Source organism: Megalobrama amblycephala, linkage group LG2 (genome assembly GCF_018812025.1).
Source record: "Megalobrama amblycephala isolate DHTTF-2021 linkage group LG2, ASM1881202v1, whole genome shotgun sequence".
Taxonomy (NCBI): Eukaryota; Metazoa; Chordata; class Actinopteri; order Cypriniformes; family Xenocyprididae; genus Megalobrama; species Megalobrama amblycephala.
Genome location: NC_063045.1, coordinates 40,836,802 through 40,864,379, shown reverse-complemented (window position 1 = coordinate 40,864,379; position 27,578 = coordinate 40,836,802). Strand labels below are relative to the sequence as shown.

Genomic DNA, 27,578 nt, shown 5'->3' with positions numbered 1-27,578 from the left:
GTAGCAGTGTGAACATTTTCCCTGAAATGTGTGAATTTTTAAAAGAAAACAACATGTGAGGGTTGGGTGTAGGTGGGGTCAAAAACTGGGTAAATTCCAGAAATATGAAATATGACTAGTCCCTATAGGAAACTTCAGAGTTTAATCATAAAATCATCTATTATGTTCAATAGATCAGGTAGTTATTGTAATGTTGCCTTTTAATACCATTACAATACAGCTGCAAAGAATAAAAGCGAGTGCTATCAGAATCAGATACCTTTGAAATAAAGCCTGCATATTAATGTTGACCTCATGTTGTGGCTGCATGTTCTGTTAACAATGCAAAGGCTAGCATTGTTTCAGGCCCCATAAAACCTCAGTTTACACCTCAGATAGTCGAGACAAACCAACTGCCAAAACCACATCAGACAGTGACCAACAGAGACAGTATGTATCCTTAACCTTACAGGTCTAATCTACAAAAACAAAAGCCAACACTGGTCACCATTTATTATAACTTGCAATAACAGCACAGATGGTGTTTGTTTATATGGTGCGTAAAGCAACTTAGGCTGCATTTTTGGTTCTGTTTATGCTGCTTACACAAAGTTCTGCATTTTATAATGCAGTTTAGCCCTGAGAAAAAGCCTTCATTCACTGAGGGAGAAGATGGAAATGAAAGGCATTTCTGATCAATGAACAGAGACATTTACCTGATAGAGAGTGCTCATGTGTTTAAACAGAGAGAAAACAAGAGAGAGAGAGTGAGAGAGAGAGAGTACAGAGATGCTTTTTGTACAGTTTTGTGCATTGTGGTTCTTTGCTACAACAGAAGCGACACGTTCACGCAGAAGGACGTTTCCTGCTCTCGCTATTGTGGTCGGAAATGGAAAATTCAGAAAAAAGGATTGATTGTTTCAGTGTTTAGATCACCTGTATCCTGCATTGTATAATCATGCATCCAATATATTATTGTACTTCATTATGTTGAGTATTTTTCCAATGGTGTATGAGAAAAATAATAATAATAATAATTTTTTTTTATTTACTGTTGAATCACTGAAAAAGTACAGTGTGTGAAAGTTCAGTTCAATATAGTGCTTCTTTTGAAAAATAGCACTCTAATAACTTATATTATGAATATTCTAATTAGTAATTATAAGAGCACTTATGTTCGTAATAAGTTTGTCTTTGACATTTTATCAATATTTTAGTTGTATACTATAATTTGTAAATGCAGGGATTTGTTACACATTACTTTGTACAAATAAGAATAACACTGATTGCTGTACAACTACATTTTCACTTAATTTCAAGGATGTAACCAAATATTCAAGATAGGGTTGACCAAAGTTAAAACTTTAAGTACTGGCAATTGAAAAACCCATACTGATCACCCGCTAATCTGAATATTGGTGGGGATTCAGCCCACTCAATGTTTTGAATCCCAAACGGCCCTGTTAGTATCATTACTTTTCACCTATTTTTTTTAAATAACAGCAAGATTATGCTCACAAAAAAAATCAATGAAATTATTAGAAATGTATGAGCAATATACATTTTAATAAAGAAAAATCAGAGATCAAATTTAACTGATTTTACAAATTGTACAAAATGCAACAAGCAATAAGGAAACTTTCAAATGCAAATTTTAAGAAAAGCATTTAAAAGCATTATACACATCATTTGTTTGAATAAATACAGTAATAACCATATGGATTAAATGCTTTCAATGTACATTTCAACAACAGTGAGTGGTTTATGACACTACACAATGTAGACTCAGTGTGTGTCTCTTGTGATGTGTATGTTTGCAACGAATAAGGTAGCCGCCACGTTTCCTGTTTGTAACCGAAAACGTCTAAAGACGATAAAAATAGCACTCTGGTGCACTTCTTGTTGAACATGCTCACGTACAGGTGAAAGGTTTTAACAGACAAGGCTTTATCGGACATTTGACCCTAAAAAATCAGGATGTCAGGTAAAATGCTTTATTACTTCTGTATGTGAATGTTCGCTGCTGAAGGCATTTCTAACACATTGTGTTTAAATGAATGCTGTTTCATTGTCTTAGTAGAGGTTATTGTATAATGGCAGGCTAAAACTGCATTTTGTTTTTTTAATTGTATTTTTGCATGTTTTCTTTATGGTTCTCAGTTATTTTTTTGTTCTTAAGGCTTAGAAGAGTGATTAATTGAAATTAAACCTTGACATATTAAACTTTCTTTTGAATAATACAGCAAATGATCTTCACAAAACAGTGATTAATAATACAAATTTATAAATTGATCCAGATTAGAAAAGTGCATTAATGATAGTTGATAATGATTATATTAGGATTTATAAAAAATTCTTCAGTGTTCTCCGGAAACTCAAACATCTTACAAGAATGATTTGTGCTTATACACTATTTGAGACACTACACTATCTGTCTAAAGAAATTTTATGTAAATATTAAAATATTTATTTAAAGGTTTAAGAATTTAAATGATTTTGTAATCATTTAATCATTTTGTAAAAAACTTTGTAATATACGTTTTGGATAATGTGAAGTTAATGTGAAGCTAATCCAATATTCATCAAATCATGACCTGTCATTTAACTCTCTCATTATGTTCAGGTTGCACAACTGCATATGTGGCTATTGGTCTGATATCTATTGCACTGGTGATATCTGTGTGTTTAAATGTTGCATTCTATTTATTAAGAAGAAAGGAAAGAAACTCTGCAGGTATGCTTCATAAGTTTGACTTTTACAGAACATATAAAAATATGCATTTTACAAAATGTATAACAACTTTAGTTCACAGTTACAAACTGTATCTTTTTTTAATCAGCTAATGAAAACATGTTTGATTATGGAGAGGAGCCATTACGTCGAGATTCACTTCAGTCCTACAGGTGATCATCAGCACATTGTTTGAATTAAGATCATCTTTTATGTGTGTATTTTGACAAAGAGAAAAAAAGAAAAGAAAAAATGCTTTAACATGTAATAATCCTTTTTCCACATCCACAACCCTATGAATCATGTAAATACATTTTGGTTATGTGTTGTGTAGGTTTGAGGATGATGAGATGGAAAGACAGGAAAATCCTATTTATGGGAATATCTGTATAGATGGAGGAGGTATGTTTAGCTCACAAATGCACCAATCCCTTTAAGTAATCCAAAGTATGTCTGCTATTTACTGCTCATAATTAAGCTGTCATGATGACATTGCTATGCATTTAATGCTTGTTCAGGAGCTTTCGAAATGTCTCCGGAGGTGTGCTATGAACAAATGTCACAGGCAAGCACATTAAAGCAGGGATTAAAGGTATGGTCTTCCAACAAATTACATGGAAATTGCTGTTATATGATTCTACAGTAGTCGCCAAAAGTGATGTCCATATTTGTTTTTAATGACCCTACAAGTTGAATGAATCCATCAAAATGAGTATAATTTAAATTACATATATATTTTAAATATGAGGGAAGAACAAATCACTAAACCTGGTTAAGGCATTTATCTGATAAAATTATTTGGCAAAAAAAAAAAAGGCAAACTACAGCTACAGGTTTCATTTTGCAATAAATGAAATAAAACATGCAAAACAAAAATGCATAGAAAAACAAAAAACAGTAAAAAGCATACTTTGACTACAACAATCAGCTATTGTTATTTCATTGGTTCTCTCTTGTTTTTGCATGTGTTCATAATTTCTTTGTATGAAAGCATGGCCAAAAATAATGTCCGGCAAAATGATGTGTTGCGTTATCACAGATAAAACAACTGATTTCAAGCACAACTACAAATCTTTAACTAACTTTTAATAATATTAAAAAATAAAAAGTCAATTGTCCTATGCCGGACATCACTTTTGGCCACTACTTTATTTTAGTATGCATGAAATATCTTTTAAAAACAAGGTGTTCACCCATTAGCCGTAGAAATATGGATCTTCTCTATGCTTCATCAGTGTTTTTATGAAAAACGTGCAAAAATCCATCCAAAGTGATGCTCCTGCCCTTTAGTTATTTATTTTTACTTATGCATTTATTTATATTTATGTATTTATCCATCTATTTATTTGTTTATTTGATTATTAGTTGGTCGGCTGGCTACGGTTGGTTATTAGATAGCCAACCAGTAACAAATTGCACATTAAACTCTTAACAGTATTGTAACATTTAAAATGTGGGTTTTATATTTGGGTATTTTTATTTTTTATTTTTATTTTTATCTTGTTTTATGCAGCAACTATTAAATGATATACTTCTTAAGTAATATCTGCTGCTTATTGCATGCGTTGTAAGTATTTTCAACATTGAAAAAAGACACTCAAAATTAGACAGCAGCGGTACTGCGTTGTGTGACATTTTTCATAATCACTTCAATGGTCCGAAGCTTATTATTACATTTCAAAACATTCAAAAAGGCTGCGTGAGAATGTACACACGATATTTATTTTAGGCACGCACTCCCACGCATTTTACAGAAAAAAGACACGTGTGTAGAAGCAGGTATTTTAATGAGCGCAGCTGTGGTCAGAGTTCTCAGACCACTCTTCAGCAGTATGTGTGTCAAAGGCTTCATTGTTATGCCACATTAATAGCTCACTAGCTAAATGTTCGGGCTTAAGCGGCAATAAAGGTGCTTCTGCAAGATATTGAGCCTTTTGATAAGTTAAATTCACTATGAAATCAAAATTGACAATTCATATTTTTTAATGGAATATTGCAGTGTTTATTATAAATGATTTATTCGTGCACATCCTTTTTTTAATTCATGTGTCCTCATAATCTTTAATCAAAAACTGATGCCATGTGTCAATGCGAAGGCGACAATGATCCAATCAGTTCCCAACAGAGTGCAACAGTCAGGTTCCAGAAGTAAAAATTTATAAACCTTTAAAGACAATAGATAGTAATAGATTGTATTTGCCTCTGTTGAAGCCGTTAGCCTGCATTATTTCAGTTTAAAATAATCATATTTAACAGTGGAATTCATGGTGAAAAACTACATTACCCATGATTCTGTACAGAAAATTCCACCAATCAGAAAGTTGCTACAAGCAAAACGAGCAAGAAGAGTGCTTTAGCTCCTCCCACTCCCATGAAGCGTCACAAATGACGTAATCGAGACCGTCTCCCTATGCTTTCAAAATACTAAAATATTTGAATATATATGCATGAGTACTTTTAAATAAATTAGTAGTTTTATATTTCTCCATCGCTTTTAATTTGATTACGCTGTCCGTAGGGCTTCATGGGATTGTAGTTCTTTCTCTCACTAAAGTTAAGTACCTTTGTATTTTTGTTTGATTTTCAAAAACTTTTTGCTTCAAATCAAAGTTTGCAATGTTCTGATTCACTTCGTAGCTAGCTGGCTTGGTTTGTGGCTTAAAATGCTATAAAAAGAAACTTTGGGAAAAAATAAATCCCTATGGGAGTAATGAATAACGAAAAAGTGGACGGGCACTGTTGCACTCTATGGAAAAAATGTCCTGCCCTCCTTTTTTTTTTATGTTCAAGAAGCCATTTCACTTGGATATACATCACAATTGGGAAGAAAAGACAATTGGAACTTCTGTTTCATGCTGACTTTAAAACTGAGTTTTACACTATTTCAAAACTATAATCAGAGATGCAAGATATCATAACGCAGTTATGATAAGAGACTTAGAGAAAGCTTTTTTACCAGTATTGTGCAACCTATTGCTAAATTCTTTTGATGCCCTTTGTTATGTTGCAATTTAACCTGAATGCCAAAATGAGGCAAGGTACAGTAAGTTCATTTTTTTCCACTGCATTAATTGTGTTAGATCATAAAAATACAGCTTAGGTATGTCATTTTCTCACAGGTCCAGCAGGGGGACGTGTCCTACGCCTCTCTGGATCTGACTGTCAATAAGAAGCGTAAGAAAAAGAGAAAATACCAAAAACAGCCTCAAGCTCACCAGGCCCAGACGTATCCACAACCCGCATCCCAGCAGAATTGCGTGGACGAGGATAACGAGGCTGAGGTCACCCTCCCGTCTCGGAGCAGCAGCCTCATGGTTTCACGTCACAGTATCTACCTCAACAGTCATCAAGTAGCCCTGGAGGCAGAAGAGAGGGAGAGGGAGAGAGAGAGAGAAAGAATGATGGAAATGGAAAGAGATGATAATGCAGAGAGGGAGTTCGACATGCGCAGAAATTTGCACGAAGGCTATGATCACTCCCTCGGTAGATCAAGACAAAGTCTAGAACAGGACAGTTAACATTTTGAGAGTTAAAAAAAACCTTTAGCATCATAAAAGATGAAACACAGGATACTGTGGGGTGGTGCTGTCAACAGACATAGGTCACACGCCAAATTAGCATTTCTGTCTGTGCAAAAGCATGCAAAGGAGAGCAGCTGTCTGTTCTGAGGATGCATCCAATCAAGACACATTTAAATGAGTTTACCATCTTAAATGTGCTTTCTTGTTTCTTGCCTTTGAAGGCTTACACTGTTGGTCTGTTATATTGTTCTACATATATTAAGAATATGTTAAAATATTTAATCTGCTTGTTTCTTGCTATCTTTTAGATTTTGAGGACAACCAATAAAAGTCTGTTTGTGCAAAGACTGATTGATGACTCAAGTAATTTGATGTACCTACGCACAAAAAAGGACTGTTTAACATATAATAGCTGTTATTCATAGAGATGTAATGTATTTCTTGATTTTTGTGACTTTATTTTTGTATCTGACTTATTTTTTCTTTGAAAGCTTTTAAGAATGTCTGAATATGTAAAAAATTACCATAAAATACCATAACATTTACCACATAATTATTATTAAAAAAATAAAAAATAAAAAGCTGAAAGCTGAAAGCTTACACTTGTTAGCTACCTTTGTAAATAAAAAAGGAAATAATTTTTAAAAGTGTTTTTGCTCACTTCACGTACCGACATCAAAAACAGGAAAAATGCAGCAGCACAAACTCGCTACAGTGGTGATGAGGATTTCTTGCAAACTTCCGCCGCAACTAATCCTGACGTATTGCTCCTTTAGTCACGTGATTATAAACATGGCCGCGCGCTGCTGAAAGTCATGCGATCGCTCTTGTATGTCGTTTCTTATTTTAATCTCTTTCAGTTGTAATATATTTGCACTTATATAGACGTTTCTCTTGATATATACTGTCAACAATTTTGTCATGGATCACGACGGTCAGCTACGAAATGTAAGTATAAAAGTCCTTTCATGTATCTGTGAATGTGACAATTGTTTTTATATATGATGTATGCTTGTATATGTATATGTTTATGATTTTATTGTACTGTTTTTGTGATCTAGTTGCGGGACTTCCTCCTCGTTTACAATCGCATGACGGAAATCTGCTTCCAGCGATGCACAAGCAATTTCAACTACAGAAATCTGACAATGGATGAGGTGAGGCAAATATGATTTAGTCTACTTTGGGTTTTGATACAAAATAACTTTAATATATTAAATGTTTTTAAAGATACCTTAATTGGTGTGTTCATTCATTCATATCATTAATTCAGAGAACATAACATCATCAGGCACAAAACGAAAAGGAGCAAGATTTGAGATAAAATAGACTCATGAGCAGGAAAAGAAAAGCAAATCAGGACAGCAATAAAATAGTTCATATTTTGATAATAGAACAAGAAGCCTGTTATGCTTAAATTACCCCAAGCTTTACTCACCCTCAAGCCATCCTAAGATGTATATGACTTTCTTCTTTCTGCTGAACACAGTCTGAGTTATAATAAATAATCCTGACTTATCCAAGCTTTATAATGGTAGTGAATAGGACCAACGAGTATGAAGCTCAAGAAAGTGCATCCATCCATCATAAACATACTCCACACAGCTCCGGGGGTTAATAAAGGCCTTCTGAAGCGAAGCAATGCATTTGAGTAAGAAAAATATCCATATTTAACAAGTTATAAAGTAAAATGTCGAGCTTCCGTCAGACAGCGATACGTTTGTGCAAGAAAAGAAGATTTTTTGTACCCAAGCAAATCTCGCTCCTCACTGACTACCATAGTAGGAAAAAAAATACTATGGTAGTCAATGGGGGGGAGATCTGCTTGGTTACAAAAATTCTTCCAAATATATTACTTTGTGTACAGCAGAACAAACAAAAAATCATACAGGTTTGGAACAACTTGAGGGGGAGTAAATGATGACAGAATTTTCATTTTTGGGTGAAATGTTTTGGTACATCCTTTTAATGTATTGCAAATTGAGTCAATCATTATACATAAATTCACTATGACATTCATATAATGTTTTTTTTTCTCCTTTTTTCTCAGGAGCGTTGTGCAGACAGTTGTGCTGGTAAATTAATAAGGACCAATCACCGTTTAATGGGCACGTATGTGCAGTTGATGCCTGCGATGGTGCAGAAGCGGATGCAGGAGATGGAGAGCAAGGCTGCAGAAGTAGCTAAAGCTGAAGCTGCAGCGGCATTAGAAAACCCATCCACTGCCATCACAGACACTTCAACAGTGTCTCCATCAACCCTGGGAATCCCAGCCACATCATCTCCAGTGGTGGGGATGCCCTTAACCACAACACCAATGCTTGAAAGCCCACAAATACCTTCATCTCTCAATAATCCATCAGATATTAAGACATCATCATCGACAATTGCCTCAGCTTTTGGAGAAATGCAGTCAGAGGGACTAGTAGCACAATCAGCAGTGATCTCAACATCTTCTAGTGTACCTAAAATAGGTGTAGGTCCCGTCTCAAGTGAAGAGGATAAACTCAATCTGAAGCCCAGCAGTGTAACATCCACATCAGTCCTTGAAACGCAGTCTGCAGCAGGACAGACGCCTCAAACTCCATCTTGATGGAGATGTGCAGAAAAGAGACATTGCAGAGATGATAGGTCTAGGAGATGTTGTTTATGTTGCATATTCAGTCTTAACAGCCAAATATCACAGACGCCTTTTATAACAGTTGAGCAATTTCAGTGGAATGGACTTCATAAATATTTAAATACCTCTATTACAACATTGAAAAATTATGTACTGCTGGCTAACATGTGATCTCTCTCTCTCTCTTTTAATAAAATGCGTCATGTGGAAACTGAAGATAATTCATTTGCCTTTATTTTTTTATTAATAGGATAACTAAATACAGATTTATTAAGTCCACACTGAAATATTTTTTCTAAAATGTTTGTTTCCCAAATTATATGTACAAGGCATATTTTGTCACATAATCATATGAACATTTTATAATTATTTGCACGTATAGATAACTTTGTAATGAGAATTTTACTTTATCATTATGTAACTGAAATCATGCTGATAGTGATGAATATTTCTTTTAGTAAATTTGAATTTTAGTAATTATTTTTTTATATAAAACATTTTTTTTTTATTTAAATATATTTTAAGTAATTGAAACAAATTTGTGATTATAAGCATTTTAGAGACAACCACACAACCAGCTTAAAATATTTTATGCATTAAATTTACTGTTTCCATTGTAGTTTTAGTAATTCAGTTGTGTTTCTGTCATATATAATTTTTGTTATTATTAATTTTATATCAGTTTTAGTTATTTTAGTGCATAGAGTTAAACTTAATGAAAATGAATAATTTTGCTTTGGAAATGAGCTAAAAAATTAATTGAAGTTTTTTTTTTTTTTTTCAGGTAATGTTTAATTTGTTTTAAGTAATGTTTTTATGTATTTAGTTTAATTTAAAGTGATAGTTCACCCAAAAATGAAAATTTGATGTTTATCTGCTTACCCCCAGCGCATCCAACATGTAGGTGACTTTGTTTCCTGAGTAGAACACAAATGATGATTTTTAACTCCAACCGCTGCCGTCTGTCAGTCAAATAATGCTAGTGGATGGGAACTTCTACTATAAGAGTAAATAAAACTTGCTTAGACAAGTCCAAATTAAACCCTGCGGCTCGTGACGACACATTGATGTCCTAAGACACGAAACGATCGGTTTGTGCGATAAACCGAACAGTATTTATATAATTTTTTAACTCTAATACACCACTATGTCCAACCGCGTGCAGCACTCGTTAGTAAGGTCTGATCGCGCTCTGACAGCGGCAGTGATGTCTCGCACTCATTGAAGTATATGTGCGAGACATCACTGCCGCTGTCAGAGCGCGATCAGACCAAACGAATCGAGTGATGAATGCAGTTGGACATAGTGGTGTATTAGAGGTAAAAAATTATATAAATACTTTTCGGTTTCTCGCACAAACCGATCGTTTCGTGTCTTAGGACATCAATGTGTCGTCACGATCCGCAGGGTTTAATTTGGACTTGTCTATGCAAGTTTTATTTACTCTTATAGTAGAAGTTCCCATCCACTAGCATTATTTGACTGACAGACGGCAACGGTTGCAGTTAAAAATCATCATTTGTGTTCTACTGAGGAAACAAAAAAGTCACCTACACCTTGGATGCGCTGGGGGTAAGCAGATAAACATCAAATTTTCATTTTTGGGTGAACTATCCCTTTAACTATTATAACCCTGTTTTAAGTTGTCTTTTTTTCAGAATCTGGGGATGTTTATATATTTAATTCATTCATTCATTCATTAATGCATATTTGATGATAGAAGTGGCTATACAAATTACTACTTGCAGTAGGCTAACTCTTATTTTAGCAGGCTTTATGGTTGCTATGGTACGTTTCTGTATGTGTAGAAGAGTAGAGGACCTTTATTTGCCTCTAATACCGATGTAACAGAAATGACTATGCACATTTACTATGTTTGGTAAATTCATGTACACTGCCCAGCCAAAAAAAAGTCACCATTTGGATTTAAATAGGCAAATACTCATGAGTCTATGACTGGATCATTATTGCTGTGAATATGTTTCTATGTTTTATGTTTGGCAACAGTTCTTATTACCCTAATTGATGGAGTGTGTAGCTTTTCATTTCTTAAACAACCATGTAGGAAGACACATGGCCATATTTCCAGGATGACAAAGCCAAGATTTGTCAGCCTCAAATTGTGAAAGAATGATTGGGAGGTTAGTCCTCTTGGGAAGTGTTGGAATAAATTTTACAGAGTGCTTGACAACTGCATTGTCAATACAATACAACCTCTTGATGGAAATAAATATATTTTATGATGTTATTTCCATCAAGAGGTGCATACATTTTTGGTCAAGATCTTGTATTGACAATGCAAGAGTCGAGCACTCTGTAAAATCTATTCCAGCACTTCCCAAAGACTTTCAATGAATTTAAGGTCTGGGACTCAGAGGTGCCAGTGCATGTGTGAAAATTTGAGCCTGATGAATCTTGGCTTTGTCATCCTGGAATATAGCCATGATACGTCTCCCTACATGGTTGTTTAAGAAATGAAAAGCTACACACTCTAAAAAGAACTGTTACCAAACATATAACATAGAAGCATAATACTTAGGTATTTGCCTATTTAATTCCATTTTAAATCCATTTTTATTTGGACGGGCATTGTATATAATGGAATATTCACAACCTCAGGCACAGTTCTGAAGAGAGAGAAAACCGTGTCCCGAGGCGCATGTTTTCTTCACTCTCCAGCCGGGGGCGCTGCAGTGACGTGATCTGCGGGGAATGAGTGAGTGCCTGTCGGCGGGGAGGAGATCACAGACTCGGGCTATAGTAGGGTGTGGACGCTGGAAGAGTGTCGGTCCGGACTGTCCCAGTCATTACCGTTGGTCCACTCCAGCTGAAAGCAGCCAAATAAACAGGTAATGATGGTTGTTATGATCGATTGAGTGTGAGGGAAGTATGAATCGTGTGTTGATCGTTAAAGTTCAGTGACTGTGGGCGTATATATGTCTGCTAGCACAATTAGCGTACTAGCTCACGGCAGGACAAAACTACTGTTGAATAGCCACAAATAAAGTCTAGAGTGAAAATAAATTCATTGTGCATGATTAAGTACATTTTATTTCATATCGTGTTTTTTTCTTTCACTTTTGGTTCACTCAAAATTAGGAGTCTTTAGACTCTCTTTGAATGGAGCGTCCGTTAGCTCCGCGGCTAATGTCACTCTGATTGAGAGAACATACCTGTCTGTCTGTCTGTCCGCCCGCCTGCCTAACTGTCTATCTGTCTGCTACAAATTCTATCTATCTATCTATCTATCTATCTATCTATCTATCTATCTATCTATCTATCTATCTATCTATCTATCTATCTATCTATCTATCTATCTATCTATCTATCTATCTATCCATCTATCTATCTTCCTTGCTCTCTGTCATTTGAATAAATATAAAATCTGTTTGTGTTTGAACACATATATATCAATAGATTTGAACTGTATCTATCTGTCCCTTTCTGTCTGAACATAACTTTCTGTCTGTTTACTCATAAACAATTCTTTCTAACTGTCTGCCTGCCTGTTTGAACTTTCAATCTGTCCAAACTTTGTCTGTTTTTGCTATCTGTCATCAGTTTAAATAAAATCTGTCTGACATATACCTGTCATCTGTTAGGTCTATATTGAAAATATAGTTATATGTTCTGTCTGTCTGTCTAATTCTTCTCATCTTTCTGAGTCTTACTATCATGTTTACTTTTAATGTCATTGTGATTGAATTCATATTTAACTGAATCAATATCAGTCTGCTTTTTTCTCTCTCAGTCTTATTTAATTTCTGTCATTTTCTGTAAGTGAACACATCTGTTTCCATTTCCGACTGTGTATGCTGTTTTTTTTAATCTCTCCAGTATCCCAACTCAAACACACTCAGCAAAGTATATGCAGTGCATAATAGTTTATATGAGAAACAGCGTCATAAATGTACTTAAGACCCATTTCTGTTTTGTTTTTTAATAATTTTAACCTGACCTTTCTTTAATTCTCTAATTAAAACAGGCACACAAACACAGAAGTAGCTTTTCATGAGTATGACAGGTCTTTGCAAAGACGTGTTTAACTAAAATATGAGTTAGAGTGATGTCAGAGTATTAAAGCATCACATTCTGTTGGCAGAGGGTTGTTTTGGACTCTGTAAGGGAGTGTTATGTATGTTATAACAAGCTGAGACCTGCATGATGACATGGGTATTCATCATCTTGGCTATCAGCAGTTAATGAACAATTATTTGAACTCATTGCTTAAATCTGTATGGTGAATTAAAGAAATAGCTCATCCAAAAATTAAAATTTTGTTGTTTATTCATATCCTTCAAAACCTGTGACTCATATTTGTGGAACATAAAAGAAGATATTTGGAAGAATAAGGATCATTAGCTATGTTTGCATCCCCCTATTTTTATGTGCATTTTGGGATATTGCGTAAAAAAAGTGCTGGATGGAAACGTCAAGATGTGCATAAGTTCTAAAAATGCACGTAAAATTGTACTCTTGCTATTTACTTTGGTTGCATGTGGTTTTAATGTGGTTTAGGGCTGCAAAGATTAATCGTGATTAATCGTTTGCAAAATAAAAGTCTGTGTTTACGTAATATATATATGTGTGTGTTCTGTGTATAATAATAATAATGTATATATAAATACACACACATACAGGTATAAGGTTTAGAAATATATGCATCTATTATAAATATATATATTTATATATTTTATTTTATATATAAACATAAATATTTAATACTTAAATATATACATGAAAGTGTGTGTATTTATATATACATAATTATTATACACAGAACACACATATATATTACGTAAACACAGACTTTTATTTTGCAAACGATTAATCGCGATTAATCATTGCGGCCCTAATGTGGTTTCAAAACTAAATTAATTTAATGATTCTAAAAATAACTTGGTTACTGTCAAATAGCATAATAGCAAATAGCATAATTTTTCTTTTTTTTTTTTCATTATAATATCAGGACAGTTGTATCTCCCTGACATTTTGACTTTATTCCACCACAAAATTTATTTTAATTCAGAAAAAAACAACAACAGAGAAACATCATATTGTCAATGTTTGCATTGCATTTATTTATTTATAATAAATTAATAAATAAGACTGAACATCATGTTATTGTCCCTTTTATTTTTGGGTGACAACTTATTTTTCAGCTTTAGTCATTGTTCCCTAGCGACGTGGACTGTGTGTTTTTTGCAAGCTATGTTCAGGACAGCTCATCTGAGCTTCCTTCTCGTTTCTCTGTAGTGCAGCGCAGACACCAGACACTTGCCCTGAGGCTGAGAAGAGACTGTCTCAACGCACGATTCCCCTGGCTGGATGTTCTGTCAGCCCTCGCCTGTCATCTTCAGGGTACAGCTGCATCAGACGCCTCTCCTAGGCGTCTCCCAGATTCCGGTAGTGTGAGAGGAGAGAGATGGATGACATCTTCACTCAGTGCCGTGAAGGCAACGCTGTAGCTGTCCGCCTCTGGTTGGACAACACAGAAAATGACCTAAACCAGGGGTGAGTATGAATTTAGTCAGAGTTGTTATTTGGTGGATTGCTGTGTGGATGTAGAGACTGCTTATTTGCGTTTTTGTACAGTCTTGGTTTAGCAGTTACCTTATTTTCTCATTCAAAGATTAACTGATGCTCTCTGTAGGGGGCGGATCCCTGGAGGTCACACCCCCTATTAACTTAGATTGTATTATAAAGAAAATGTCCTATTTGTGTACACATGGAGATGGATATTCTGTCAAGGCTTGTCCCTTAGTTCACCCCTCACACTTTTATCTGTCTTCTAATCCCTGGGCGCAGTGGAGCAGTGACTCAGAAAGACGATGAGGGTAGATTTTATCACTTTTCATCTTTTGTGGATTTCATCCAGTTATTTGGCCTGTTGTGGTATAAACCGCTTATATGTTTCAATCAGATGGTTTAGAAGCTTTAAAGGGATAGTTCACCCAAAGATGAAAATTTTCATCATTTGCTCACCCTCAAGTAGTTCCAAACCTGTATGAATTTCTTTGTTCTGTTGAACACAAAGGAAGATATTTGGAAGAATATCAGTAACTAAACAGATCTCACCCCCCATTTACTACCATAGTAGGAAAAATAAATACTATGGTAGTCAATGGGGGGCGAGATCTGTTTGGTTACTGACATTCTTCAAAATATTTTCCTTTGTGTTCAACAGAACAAAGAAACTCATACAGGTTTGGAACAACTTGAGGGGGAGTAAATGATGACAGAATTTTTGAGTGAACTATCCCTTAAAGGAGATTCAGTATTAGTTTATTACTCTTTTATAATTTCTTTATATTCTTGATACAAATGCAAACCGTGCCGCCATGTTGCTAGGTTGTTGTATGTTTAGATAAGTCTATTTGTATTAAAATTAATTTTCTAAAATAATTTTCTCTAAAGTGTTTAAAAATGTTTATTATAATATAGTATTAAATATTCCAAAGCTTAAAATAGGATGCTAATGCATTCAAAGTAATGACTGGCCAATATGACATTTTTTTTTTTCTGTAATTTATCAGTGTTTTTGATGTTAGGTATGCTCTGATCAGGATTTTTGCAGCCAATATGACTACCGAATTTTTATTTTATTTTTTTATTTTTTTTTTCATCGTGATCACCCGATAATGATCATTAAAGCTTAATATAAGTGAAATGTAAGCTCTCTGTTGACTGTCACTTTTAACCAAAAAATCAAACGCTGTTTCAGCTCTGCGCTCCTATTCTAAATCCAGACCTGTCAATATGAGCGATTAATCCAATTCAAACGCACTCCTGCTGTAAAAGTGTCCGATTGGTCTCGACGCTTCCATTTTCTATTGGTTGAACTGTCAAATGATGCTGGAAAAAACTGCGTCATGATCGTCACATGATCAGATCCCAGAAGTCCTATAGACCTTATTTTCCAGAGAAACATGCGCGCCGCCATCTTTAGAATATTGTCTTTGAACTTCCGTTTTTGCGGTAGCCCTGTATATTTCTATGGCATCGCTGTTGAAGAATAATTAGCTGGTGAAGTGGATTTACGTGTTGTAGAGTTAATGAAAGTTATCATGAGCATTGTTATGTTTAAAGCAGATGTCTTAACAAATGTCAGTAGACCGGGAAGATTTTAAAATGAGCAGTTCATTCATAAATACAAAAGATAGCTGTGGAAATACAAGCCAGAAGTCAAAAGACAACGAGCGCAGCGCTGAAAAGGGGCGGGGCTACATAAGGTCTATAGCTTTAGTCAAGCAGCATGTCATGTCACATGATCTACGCATCATATTATGTTGTGTGTGGGCTCGTTTGAAACGAGACAAACTGTTTTAAATAAAGATGTGTGATTTAATATGGTTTACTAAAGTTTTGCAAACTTACAAAGCAGAAGGTGGTGCAAAAGTGTCATCTGTGTACAGTTTACATGTGCGTCGGCTGACTTTTTACGGTTTTACCTCATCAAATTGCGATCGGTTCAAAAGATCGGCTAAATTTAGTAACTCACGATCGAGTCAAAGAATTTGATTATCAGCTGATACCGATCTGCGGCCGTTCGATCGGAGCATCACTTGTTGATATTTGATATTCGTTTGTGGCAATTTACACACAGCAAAAATACCCAGAGTTAAATCAACTCTGCTCAGATTACATATGGTCCCTCTCTTTATAGTGTTAAAGTAACACTAAAGCAGAGTTAAAGTTAATGAGATAATTAAGTGATTAAGTTATGATTGAGCTTTAGTGATGAACACCTGCTGTTAACAAGCAGAATCACTGAAGAGAAACACGATAACTACAAATTACTTTCAGCCACAGCCTTAGATGAAAACAACTGAAGATAAAAGACATTAAATCTCTCAAGATCTGAATAAACAACTCCACAAACAGCATATTATCTCTTTAACTTTAACTCTGCTTCAGTGTTATTTTAACTCTTTGTAGAGAGGGACCATATGTTCTCTGAGCAGAGTTGATTTAATTCTATTTTTACATTCTAAACATTCTATAATATACCATCCATCTAACGCTCATTTATTAAAACACTAAAAATGTAATTACAAGATAAATTTTTCATACTCTACATTGTGCATGCCTTTTGTGGAAAACTCATCATTGTTGCCTAGGTTTAAAGAAAATATGACCTGAAATCTCCCGTCTATGTCTTATAAACTAAATAAAAAACATTCCACATGCGTTGAAGTCCAGAATTCCACTTCTAGCCCTATATGGTGCAAAGCATACACAGAGTTGATCCATGCACCCTCTTCAAATACCTCCACCTCTGCCAAGCTCCTTCTCACAAGCAAGCTTGGCCTGCCTTCCTTCACTAACACATCCCAGAACAGCTGGATAACACAGAGAGGAAAACGTTCAGGTAGATCTCCAAGAACCTGCAAGGAATCTGATTTGGATTTGCTTTCTTGCTGTCAGCCACAAGAATTATTACCTGAAAGGAACGGCTCAGAGACGAATGGTTCGCCAGTGCCGAATCAGCACGAAATCAGCAGATTGCAGGCAGCGGCTAGTTCAGATGAAACATTTAGGGAGGCGTGCCATCATGTCCGATGTAGATCGCTATCTAGGCATTTCCTGTGCTCTTCACGTGGCTTAAGTTGTGATTTTGTAACTATGTGTAAGGAAATGTTTGACTTACTGGCTTGTAAAACAGCCAGCAGGGGAAAATGCCAACTCAGATAGAGGGAAAAAAGACAATACCCTTCATTTTTATTTATGTTAGCGCACATGTCGTCTGCTATATGTCAATTCCCTACTCTAAACAACAGCTGATCTTTTACAAATCTGTGTGAGTAGGAGTCTATGTCTAATTTGTGACTCGGAAGAGGGGGAGGAGAGAACAGTCTGGGCTAAAATGAAATGGTTGGGACGAATAGTTTCCATACGATGAGCTCACCAAGCAAAGCATGCTGACTTGAGCCATACCAGCCCTCTCTGTGTCATCTCTCTCTCTCTCTCTCTCTCTCTGTTTCTCCGTTTCTCCCTCCCTTCTTACCCGTCTCAAAGTGTTTTCCTTTTCCAGAAATAGAAAAACTCCAGCTAAGGGATTTGCCTTTCGCTTCAGCCTGTTGAGGTTTGCCTAATAAAATGATTTTGCTGCTATGAAAAGGGGCAGTGAGGAGCGGTGCTGTGTGATTCAGTTTTTCTTAAGGGCCATGACGAGTTTCAGTATGGCTTCAGATGTCACGACCTTACGCTTTTGTGGGAGGAGACAGGAAATTGCAGACATACATGGGTGTTGTTTATGCTTCGCATTACAGCATGTCAGTCAGCAAACTGAACTTTGTTAAATGTCTATCTAAACTTATCTAGAATGTACAGTGTCCTGAAAATTTGGCCATTACGCCTGAAGCCTCCATTTTGAAATGATTTAGTTTTATCTGTTAAGCTTTAAAGTCAACATGTAATTAAAATATATTTACTTAACTTACTATGATTTATTAGTACTCAAAGTTTCATCTAAACTTACTCCACTTTTGAAATGATCTTCCTGTAGGGACCTTGTGTGCAAATTGATTTGAAGATCGGATGTCCGTATCAGCACCGAATTTTGCATCTGTGCTTCTGTAGTAGCGAATGACATTTCAAGTTGTCTGAGTCTGCTTTCAAATTTTGACTCAAAGAGGAACTGAGACATTTTGTGGTTGTTTTTCATTCTGGATGTCTGGACAGGACTCGGAGATACTAATGATAGTAGAAGAGCAGAAGGCTGAAGCAAACTAAATGCCAGTTTACAGCTGTGTTTGTCTCTGTGGCTTTAAAACAGACATTGAAGCTGCTGCAGCTCAAAGCCATTCAGAAGTACATTTAAAATCAGTTGCTATTAAAAATACTTCCTGTATTTTAACTTATTTTTAACCACACTGTCTAAAAATATATCACTTGTACGTCCGTTTTGATGTGCGGTTTGAATCAGAAAGTACCTTTTAGATGTCCAGCGATATTATTTGACCCGTTTCAGTTACATTTCCCGTAACATGCCTCAATTTGGCCCACTTCACTAGCCTGCTAGCTCAGATGTTTATAGTTTGTGGCGCCTCACTGATGTGTGGCTTATGATCTAATTCAGTCTGAGCTTTCACTCAACCAGATTGGCGCTGAAAGGTAAACCTGAGCTCAGATGTGGAGTGGTACATTTAAATCATCACCGAACACAACCTCTGAATGGTTTTTGGCCTGAGGAAGCTCTTAATATGAGAGCCTTTCATCTCTTTGATTGTGTAACCGCAGGCTCAAGACGTAATCTTTCAGCTGTGTGACTCTAGTATCAATGTTTACGCAGTCTGTCTTTGTACGTTTGTAAGTCTGTTAGTGTAAACGTTCCTTTCTCTCTCTCTCTCTCTCTCTCTCTCTCTATGTGTGTGTGTGTGTGCTTGTTAACAGCGCATGCTTCACGTCCTTACAAGGACAAGAGAAACTAACTGGGTATGAATTGACCAGAGGGCTCACACTCACACAGGCAAAGGAAGGGAGCTGCTAACAGTGGAAGAGAGAGCGTTGAATATAATTTCCTGTCGTTCCCGCTCTGGTTTCCTCAGTGCAGCCCTCTGCTGCTTCATTTGTATGATGGAGCTTCTGAAGGATGTGATAAGAGTGAGCTCTGACACTCTGACCACAGAAGGCTCTCTTACCAGCTGTCCTTCTTTCATTGGCCTACTTTCTTTTTCTTTCTCTTTCTCTTTGCTTTCTTTCCCACTTTCTTGTTAATGTCCTAATATCTTGCCCTTTCTTTCTTTCTTTCTTTCTTTCTTTCTTTCTTTCTTTCTTTCTTTCTTTCTTCGCTTCCTTCCATTCTTCCTTCCTTTCATTTTGCATGAATCGTTTCCTTCCATTCTTCCTTCCTTTTTGTCCCATTTTCTTCCTTTTCTGCTTTGTTTTTCCCCACTTTCTTAATTCCTTCCTTTTTTCTTTTCACCTTTTTTCCTGCCGTTCCCAGTTTCTTTCTTTTATGATTCTTCCTTTCACGCTTCCTTTGTTTGCCTCTTTCTTTACTGCTTTGTTTGCCACTTTGTTTTTCATTTTGTTCTTTTTTTTCTTTTTGCTTCCTTCCATTCTTTCCCGCTGGCTTTCTTTTTGTCCCATTTTCTTCCTTTTACACCTTTTCCCCAGTTTCTTTATTCCTTCCTTTCATCTTTCCAACCTTCTTTTATGATTCTTCCTTTCCTTTCATTTTTGTTGGCCTTTTCTTTTTCTTTCTTTCTTTCTTTCTTTCTTTCTTTCTTTCTTTCTTTCTTTCTTTCTTTCTTTCTTTCTTTCTTTCTTTCTTTCTTTCTTTCTTTCTTTCTTTCTTTTCCACTGGTTTTCTTTTTATCCCATTTTCTTCCTTTTCCACTTTTCCCCCAATTTCTTAATTCCTTCCTTTCATCTTTCCAATTTTCTTCCTGTCTTTCCCAGTTTCTTTTTTTATGATTCTTCCTTTCCTTTCATTTTTGTTGGCCTTTCTTTCTTTCTTTCTTTCTTTCTTTCTTTCTTTCTTTCTTTCTTTCTTTCTTTCTTTCTTTCTTTCTTTTCACTTCCTTCCATTCTTTTCCACTGGCTTTCTTTTTATCACATTTTCTTCCTTTTCCACTTTTTCCCCAATTTCTTAATTCCTTCCTTTCATCTTTCCAATTTTCTTCCTGTCTTTCCCAGTTTCTTTTTTTATGATTCTTCCTTTCCTTTCATTTTTGTTGGCCTCTTTCTTTCTTTCTTTCTGCTTTATTTTTCAGTACTTTCTTTATTCCTTCCTTTTTATTTCCTTTTTTTTTTCTTTTAAGCTTCCTTTCTTTGCTGATTTCTTTCCTGCTTTGTTTGACATTTTCTTTTCTTGCCTTTCTTGCATTCTTTCTTTTCCCCCCTCCTTCCTTCCTTGAAATGTACCGATTGGCTGGAAATAATGAACATTCCGGAATTCCCATTGGGAAGCATGATTCACTGTCTCATTTAATTAATTTTATATGTTGGGGGGAGTGGGTCTTCCTCTTTATTTGTCTTTATTATTATTATTTTTTTTTTTTTTTTTTTTTTTACATTGTTTTTGTCTTTAACCCTTTCAGCTGTGACCAAACCACCATTTGACTCAGTAAGTGTTTGTGTGTGTGTGTGTGTGGTCTGATCTGTTCCGGCAGGACCTTGTGAGAAGTTTCAGCAGCTATCCTAAGTTTAGCCATGCTACTGACCTGACTATTTATCCAGAGGATTCCTACTCTACTGCACACACCCAGCTCTTCAACAAACACTTCATTACTGCAGACTTTACAACTAATCTCTGTGGGGAAGAGCATAAGCACCAACCGCAGACTTTACCGTTACAACACTTTCACAGCAGTTGCGTTCAGTGTTTTAAATAGTAAGAACCTCATGTGGATCAGTCACGTGTGCTGACAGTAGCAGCGCTAATGCACAGGCTCTGATCTGATCACTGTGTTGTTATTGTAACTTTAGCGTCACCATTGACTTGAAGTAAGTGTGAGTTTTACTGTGGTTTTGAAAAGGAAATAGGAAGGCCTGAGAACGGATCTTGGACTCAAACAGAAGGGGGTAGGGGGGATATACATAATCTAGAGGAAAGGGCCAGTTAACGGCTGTTTATATTTAACTGGCTGGAGACAGACAGCTGAGAGAGAGAGAACACTGGCCTGACTGGAGACAGTTTACCGCCAACCACTGCTTAAAAAAAAAGTGCTGATTTAAAGGGACAACTCACCCAGTAAATGAAATTTTTGTCATCATTTCTAAACACGTATGCACTCAAAAAATATTTCAGATATATCCATTTAAATTGCATATAAAATTTCCATCTATTTGGATTAGTTGAACCAGTTTTAACGAACAAATAAACTTAATGTGAGCTATATCTGTCAGTCATACATAAATGAAACCGGAAGATATTAGATAGTTTAAACAAAATAATATCAGATTGTTAAACTGTGTAATCCAAATACATGGAAATTTTAAATGCAATTTAAATACATCAATCTTAAATTTAGACATAAATATTTTTTCTATAATATAAATAAGTATTCATGCAATAATAATATGCTACTGACTCATGTGCGATTTTGTTTGTGTTTGTTTCTCGCAGGGATGACCACGGGTTCAGTCCGTTGCACTGGGCGTGCCGTGAGGGTCGTTCGGGCGTCGTGGATATGCTCATCATGAGAGGGGCGCGCATCAATGTCATGAACCGCGGCGACGACACACCCCTGCACCTGGCTGCCAGCCACGGGCACCGTGACATTCTGGCCAAGGTGCGATCAGATCGTAGCGGATAAATGCTCACTAACACACACACATCTGCACCTGAACAACCACAGTGACCACAACGGTCATGGAAAGGTGTAAACAAACACACAGCTGCAAACAGAAGCTCACAGAGTTATAAATACTCTCACACACACAAACTTTAAACACTCTTAAGGAGGAATAAAGGAACTGACAATACATTTTAGTTCTATAAAACAGATTTTGAATGAATGAATTGTGTTTGCTGTTGTGGAAACTGAATCATATTGTGGTTTGTGTTGTCTAGCTGATCCAGTGTAAAGCAGATACCAATGCGGCAAACGAGCACGGCAACACCCCTCTCCATTATGCTTGCTTCTGGGCCCATGACCTTGTAGCTGAGGTTAGTCTGAAGTGCCCTCTGCTGGGAAAAATGAGAAATTCTAGATTGTTTAGAAAACCTTTCAGTTGTTAGAAGGGAAATAAATGGCTGTTTTCCATGTAAGTATAGCGAATGGGGACAAGAGCTTTGAAAAGCACCATAAAATTGTCATTAACCTCTTAAGGTCATACCCGGTAACTCATCTGGGATTATGTAATTACAGGACTTTTAAAAATCCTTTGATATATAAAAGTCCTGATAGAACATTAACAGTCATATGTGGTTTCATTACAAAGCTAGACCCTGAACTTTTCCCACAAAACCATAATTTAAAAAAATATATATATATATTTTGCATATTATTTTAATGTTTAAATTACTGTTTCCGCAGCAAATATACTGATTAAAATACGTTTTTTTTTTTTAATTGAAAAAAAATAATATATATATCTGTGTGTGTGTATGTGTATATATATATGTATATATATATATGTATATATATATATATATATATATATATATATATATATATATATATATATATATATATATATAATAGATGAAAAACTTAAACTTGAAAAACTTAAATTAAAATTAAAAAATGTTGACTTTGCAACTGAAATAAATTAATTGAAGTAAAGTAAATAAAAACTAAAGTAAATAGATATATTTAAAAAAAACTTAATAAATGACAAATGCACTTAACAAAATGACTAAAATAAAAATTAAAATGAAAACGATTTTAAAAAGTACATATTAAATAAAATACATTAAAAATATTGCAATAGTATATAAATAAACCTAAAATAACACTGATTGAAAAAACAAAAATGCAACGTAGTGTTGCATTTTTGTTTTCTTTTAACATTTGAGCAGAATTAACTTGGAAATATTTAAACATTGGCATTCAGTGGTTTCAAAAGGTAATTTACAAGGTTCCTACGCATTTTGGAAAAGTATGGAATTTGATTTGAGTAATTTGCAGGTCTGGAAAAGTATGGGAAAATATTTGTGTTTCCAGACTATTTCCCCTATTCAGTTTTCTAAAAGATAAAATTAGAGTTTCTATTAAAAAATAAATAAATGTATTATACAAGCAGAGTAATTTTATGGCAAAAGTTTACTGATTGTTTAGTGCTTGTCGAACACAACTGAATGAATTCAAAGCGCACATTTTCATGACACAAAACTGTTTGACTTTAACATAAGCGAGTATCTTTTGAACTTCACTAAAGGAATGTGTATATGCCACTCAAACCAGCACAGATAAAGGGTCAAACCATCATTTTATTCCATACGGTACTTTGCTGTTTAGTGATCGTGCAACATCAAACCATGATTACAGTATCAAACTGATGTGTCAGATGTGGATATATGCAGGTTATAAAGCTTTTTAGGTTTCTTCTCATCATGTGAGCACATGTTATCACTTCAAGAAAACCATTGAAAAAAACCTTTACAGATGCTTGTACTATATACTAAATATAATGCTGTATGAACAATTTGTGTTAAATATGGTCTTAAAAATCTACTTTTGGTTTGGAGATTTGAGTATGGAAAAGTATGGAATTTTAAATTGAAAATGTAGGATCCCTGAATTTAGTTTCCGTTGTACCAGATATGTTATCGTACATCATCTCTCTAGGATCTGGTCAATAATGGTGCTCAGGTGAGCATCTGCAACAAATATGGAGAAACTCCACTGGACAAGGCCAAACCACCGCTTGCTGCAAATCTGAGAGGTAAACTCTTCTTTGTAGCAATGTAGCAAATGTGACGTCAGCAGTGGATTTGTTGGAGGATTGTTTGCTGACATTGTGAAGCTTCAGAGAACTGTTTCATCAGCCCTAATGTTGCATCAGCCCTAATAATTCTGTTGTGTTTATGAATCAGAGCTGGCGGAGAAACAGGGACAGAGCCTGACCAAAGTTCCTTTCAAGGACACTTTCTGGAAGGGAACCACTCGAACTCGACCACGTAAGCGCCCTCAGAACATCTGATTCTCATTTACATTCATAACGCAGATGCTTTGGCAAACAAGCATTTTATTGTCATTCAGTGTAACTGTGTATAGGTTGTCATATAAGATTATATGAATTATCCACAACCATGGTTTGATTGTTGTATTTTTTTTTCATAATGGCTGCAGGTAATGGCACACTAAACAAAACCGCTGGCATAGATTATAAGCAGCTCTCCATGCTGGCCAAGATCAACGAGAATCACTCTGGGGAGGTGAGCTCATTTACCAAACCACAGTAGCTACCCAAACCATGTCTCTTTATGGAAACACTGATGTCTCCTCTCTCTCTCTCTCTCTCTCTCTCTCTCAATTCAATTCAATTCAATTCAATTCAATTCAAGTGTGCTTTATTGGCATGACAAAAACTATACATTTGTATTGCCAAAGCAATTGCAGCTGGGCTGCTTACAAATAGTGCATATATGTATTAACAGAAAAAAGAATAATAGTAATAATAATATATAAAAGTATTAAGCATGTAGTGCAAAATGAATTACTAATGTATTAGACATATTTACAGAAGCAAAATGTTCTGGAAACATCAGATCAGGGCAGATTGAGTGTTTTCTCTTCTATGGTGACAGGCAGACACATATTGAGCAGCAAACACACAGCAGTTCTTGTGTTCTAACAGATATGGCAGTTTCTCCTGGTTTGAAAGAGTTTTAAATGTCGGCTGGATCTGCTGTATTTTATCATAGAACACTGTCCGTATGTCCGTGTATTTGGAGCATTCTGTCAGGAAGTGCAGTTCTGTTTCCATCTGATTCAGATCACAGTGTGAACACAATCTCTGTTCCGGGGGCAGCCATGTTTTTCTGTGTCTGCCCGTCTCTATCATCAGCTTGTGTCCGCTGAGTCTGTATCTGGTCAACGTGCTTCTGAGTTTCTTATCTGACACTGTGTACAGATACTCTGCCATACTGTACTCTCTCTTTAGGGCCGAATAGCATTTCATGCTAGCTCTCTCTCTCTCTCTCTCTCTCTGGCAGCTGTGGCAGGGCCGCTGGCAGGGCACAGAGATTGTGGTCAAGATGCTTCATGTGCGGGACTGGACTACTAGAAAGAGCCGTGACTTCAATGAGGAGTATCCTAAACTAAGGTGAGTCCAGTGTGCCCAGATTACACAGATTAAAGGGACAGTTCGCCCAGAAATGAATTCTGTCATCATGTACTGTTCCATTTTGTTCCAGATCAGGGTTATTATAGTTACCTCAAATCAAAATCAATAAAAAAACATTTCCATTACTTAATAAAAAATTATATAATTATAAAAGATATATATATATATATATATATATATATATATATATATATATATATATATATATATATATATATATCTTTTATAATTATATAATTTTATATATATATATATATAAAATAAACTTATTTTATTTCAGCTAATTGTCAAGAAAACCTTTCTCATTTTAGTTTAACTTGATGTACTAAAATAACCAAAACTAAAACTGAAATAAAAATTCATAAAAACTGTATGTATAAAAAAAAAAAAAAAAAAAAGACAAAAACACAACAAAATTTATTAAAGCTTTAACTGAAATTAAAATGAAAACAAAAAATATTAAAATAAAATCTAATTTTGTCTAATTTTATATCATTGATACTACAATGGCAATATTCCAAATCTGTATGACATTCTTTCTTTTGGGTAATGCGCAATATAACTTCCGTATTCTGTAAAACAGATCAGACCGCTTCTGCTTTAGGTCTTTTGTACAGGGTTCCTGCGGGGTCTTAAAAAGTCTTAAAAAACCTAAAATTCTGAACTTTAAAGGGCACCTATTATGCAAAATTCACTTTTACATGGTGTTTGACCATAAATGTGTGTTGGCAGTGTGTGAGCAAAACCACCCTAGAATGAGAAAAATCCACCCAGTGGTTTTTTTACAGTCTCAATAATTCATAAGCACTGTCTCAGAACGCCCTGTTCTAAGATTGCTCTCACTGTGACGTAGAATTGCGCTAAGCCCCACCCACGTGGTTTGATTGACAATCTGGTTTTGGCATAGACCCCACCGTCGGTGATCTGTCAACCATCCTCCATTGTTTCAACGACAGCCGGTAATGTCTCCTAAGAAACATAAGTGTTCTGTTGTGGGATGTAATAATGAACATAGTAGTTTTCACTTACTTCCGACATCAGAGCCACTGAAAACGCAGTGGATGGATTTTATTTACGAAGGAAAGGCGCCACTCAAAATTCCAAAATACGTTTATGTTTGCGCGAATCATTTTTTGACTGACTGTTTTGAGAACGAGGGTCAATTCAAAGCAGGTCTTGCTTCAAAGTTAATCCTCAAGTGTGGATCGTTGCCTACTGTTCGCGATCCAACGTCACCTCCAGAAGTAAGTGTATTTAATGTTTTTTGAGCAAATAGTCATTTCAGTCGATGTCAGCCAATTCAATAACAAATGCGTCTAAAGTTGTTGTCGTCGTCGTCGTCGTAGAATGTCTGTGTATATAATTTAAACCTTGTTTGTATAATGTGTATCCACACGTATATATATATATTTTTTTTAAAGATATTGTATTAAAAACTGTGTATGTTTACTTAGCAAACGTTATCACAGTATTTGTGTTTGTAGTTTCAAAAAATTGCGCGAACGTTATCACAGTGTGTGTGTGTGTGTGTTGCACATCCATAATTGCAAAGGGGACGCGATTAAAACTCTATAAGTACATACATGTATCAAATAACCATTCAGAGACGTCCTGCTCCATTCTCAATTGTGTTTCTTCTGCCGGAGTCTCTTCATCATCTGGGTCTGATTCCGGTTCAAACATGTACGGCTGAATGCCATACAAAACAGCGGGTCTCTCACTCCCAGCCATTCTGCTTCTACCGACTGTTTATTGCCATAGGTATGCAAGTTACACCCTCATCCAAAGGCAGGGCGGGGATATGCAGCTCATTTATATTTAAGGTGGTACACACCAAAACAGCTCTTTTTAAAACAGGCCCCAAAAATGACATTTTCAAATGGTTATAATAAATTAACTGTGGGGTATTTTGTGCTGAAACTTCACAAATACATTCTGGGGACACCCAAGACCAATATTACATCTTGTAAAAAGGGGCATAATA

The 27,578-nt window shown here is 35.5% G+C and overlaps 3 protein-coding genes and 1 long non-coding RNA gene across 6 annotated transcripts in view; 3 read left to right on the top strand and 1 right to left on the bottom strand.

The window, feature by feature from the left end:
* LOC125258681 overlaps nucleotides 1–6,999 on the bottom strand; it is a 129,249-nt gene extending 122,250 nt beyond the window's left edge. For both annotated transcript variants that reach the window (XR_007182666.1, XR_007182665.1), the window contains exons 1-2: nucleotides 6,902–6,999; nucleotides 5,926–6,066 (exon numbers count right to left, since the gene is read on the bottom strand). This is a non-coding gene — a long non-coding RNA (uncharacterized LOC125258681). The remainder of the gene's footprint in view (nucleotides 1–5,925; nucleotides 6,067–6,901) is intronic.
* On the top strand, nucleotides 1,780–6,907 carry LOC125258660. The gene is made up of 6 exons (XM_048175607.1): nucleotides 1,780–1,963; nucleotides 2,603–2,713; nucleotides 2,820–2,883; nucleotides 3,045–3,112; nucleotides 3,229–3,302; nucleotides 5,830–6,907. Exons 1-6 carry the CDS (start codon nucleotides 1,957–1,959, stop codon nucleotides 6,226–6,228), a joined length of 723 nt encoding a protein of 240 aa, XP_048031564.1. The 5' UTR covers nucleotides 1,780–1,956; the 3' UTR covers nucleotides 6,229–6,907.
* Nucleotides 7,000–7,001: 2 nt separating the features above from the next.
* Nucleotides 7,002–9,067, top strand: timm10b (translocase of inner mitochondrial membrane 10 homolog B (yeast)). The gene is made up of 3 exons (XM_048175619.1): nucleotides 7,002–7,179; nucleotides 7,293–7,388; nucleotides 8,282–9,067. Exons 1-3 carry the CDS (start codon nucleotides 7,153–7,155, stop codon nucleotides 8,822–8,824), a joined length of 666 nt encoding a protein of 221 aa, XP_048031576.1. The 5' UTR covers nucleotides 7,002–7,152; the 3' UTR covers nucleotides 8,825–9,067.
* A 2,430-nt stretch (nucleotides 9,068–11,497) lies between these two features.
* The window catches only part of ilk (integrin-linked kinase), a 30,997-nt gene continuing 14,916 nt past the window's right edge, over nucleotides 11,498–27,578 (top strand). The window contains exons 1-8 of one of the 2 annotated variants that reach the window (XM_048175567.1): nucleotides 11,498–11,700; nucleotides 14,113–14,365; nucleotides 21,927–22,092; nucleotides 22,374–22,469; nucleotides 24,094–24,190; nucleotides 24,342–24,425; nucleotides 24,598–24,683; nucleotides 25,464–25,573. In XM_048175567.1, the coding sequence (XP_048031524.1) occupies nucleotides 14,277–14,365; nucleotides 21,927–22,092; nucleotides 22,374–22,469; nucleotides 24,094–24,190; nucleotides 24,342–24,425; nucleotides 24,598–24,683; nucleotides 25,464–25,573 (728 nt within the window). In that variant the 5' untranslated portion in view covers nucleotides 11,498–11,700; nucleotides 14,113–14,276. Of the gene's footprint in view, nucleotides 11,701–14,107; nucleotides 14,366–21,926; nucleotides 22,093–22,373; nucleotides 22,470–24,093; nucleotides 24,191–24,341; nucleotides 24,426–24,597; nucleotides 24,684–25,463; nucleotides 25,574–27,578 lie in introns of both variants that reach the window. The other variant, XM_048175561.1, reaches the window with a different exon arrangement.

Bases quoted from the DNA above. Each gene is read 5' to 3' on its own strand.
- timm10b (XM_048175619.1), top strand. From the start codon at position 7,153: ATGGATCACGACGGTCAGCTACGAAAT. The intron at 7,180-7,292 runs GTAAGTATAAAA...TTTGTGATCTAG, and splicing joins ACGACGGTCAGCTACGAAAT to TTGCGGGACTTCCTCCTCGT. The intron at 7,389-8,281 runs GTGAGGCAAATA...CTTTTTTCTCAG, and splicing joins GAAATCTGACAATGGATGAG to GAGCGTTGTGCAGACAGTTG.
- LOC125258660 (XM_048175607.1), top strand. The intron at 2,884-3,044 runs GTGATCATCAGC...TGTGTTGTGTAG, and splicing joins GATTCACTTCAGTCCTACAG to GTTTGAGGATGATGAGATGG. The intron at 3,113-3,228 runs GTATGTTTAGCT...ATGCTTGTTCAG, and splicing joins TATCTGTATAGATGGAGGAG to GAGCTTTCGAAATGTCTCCG.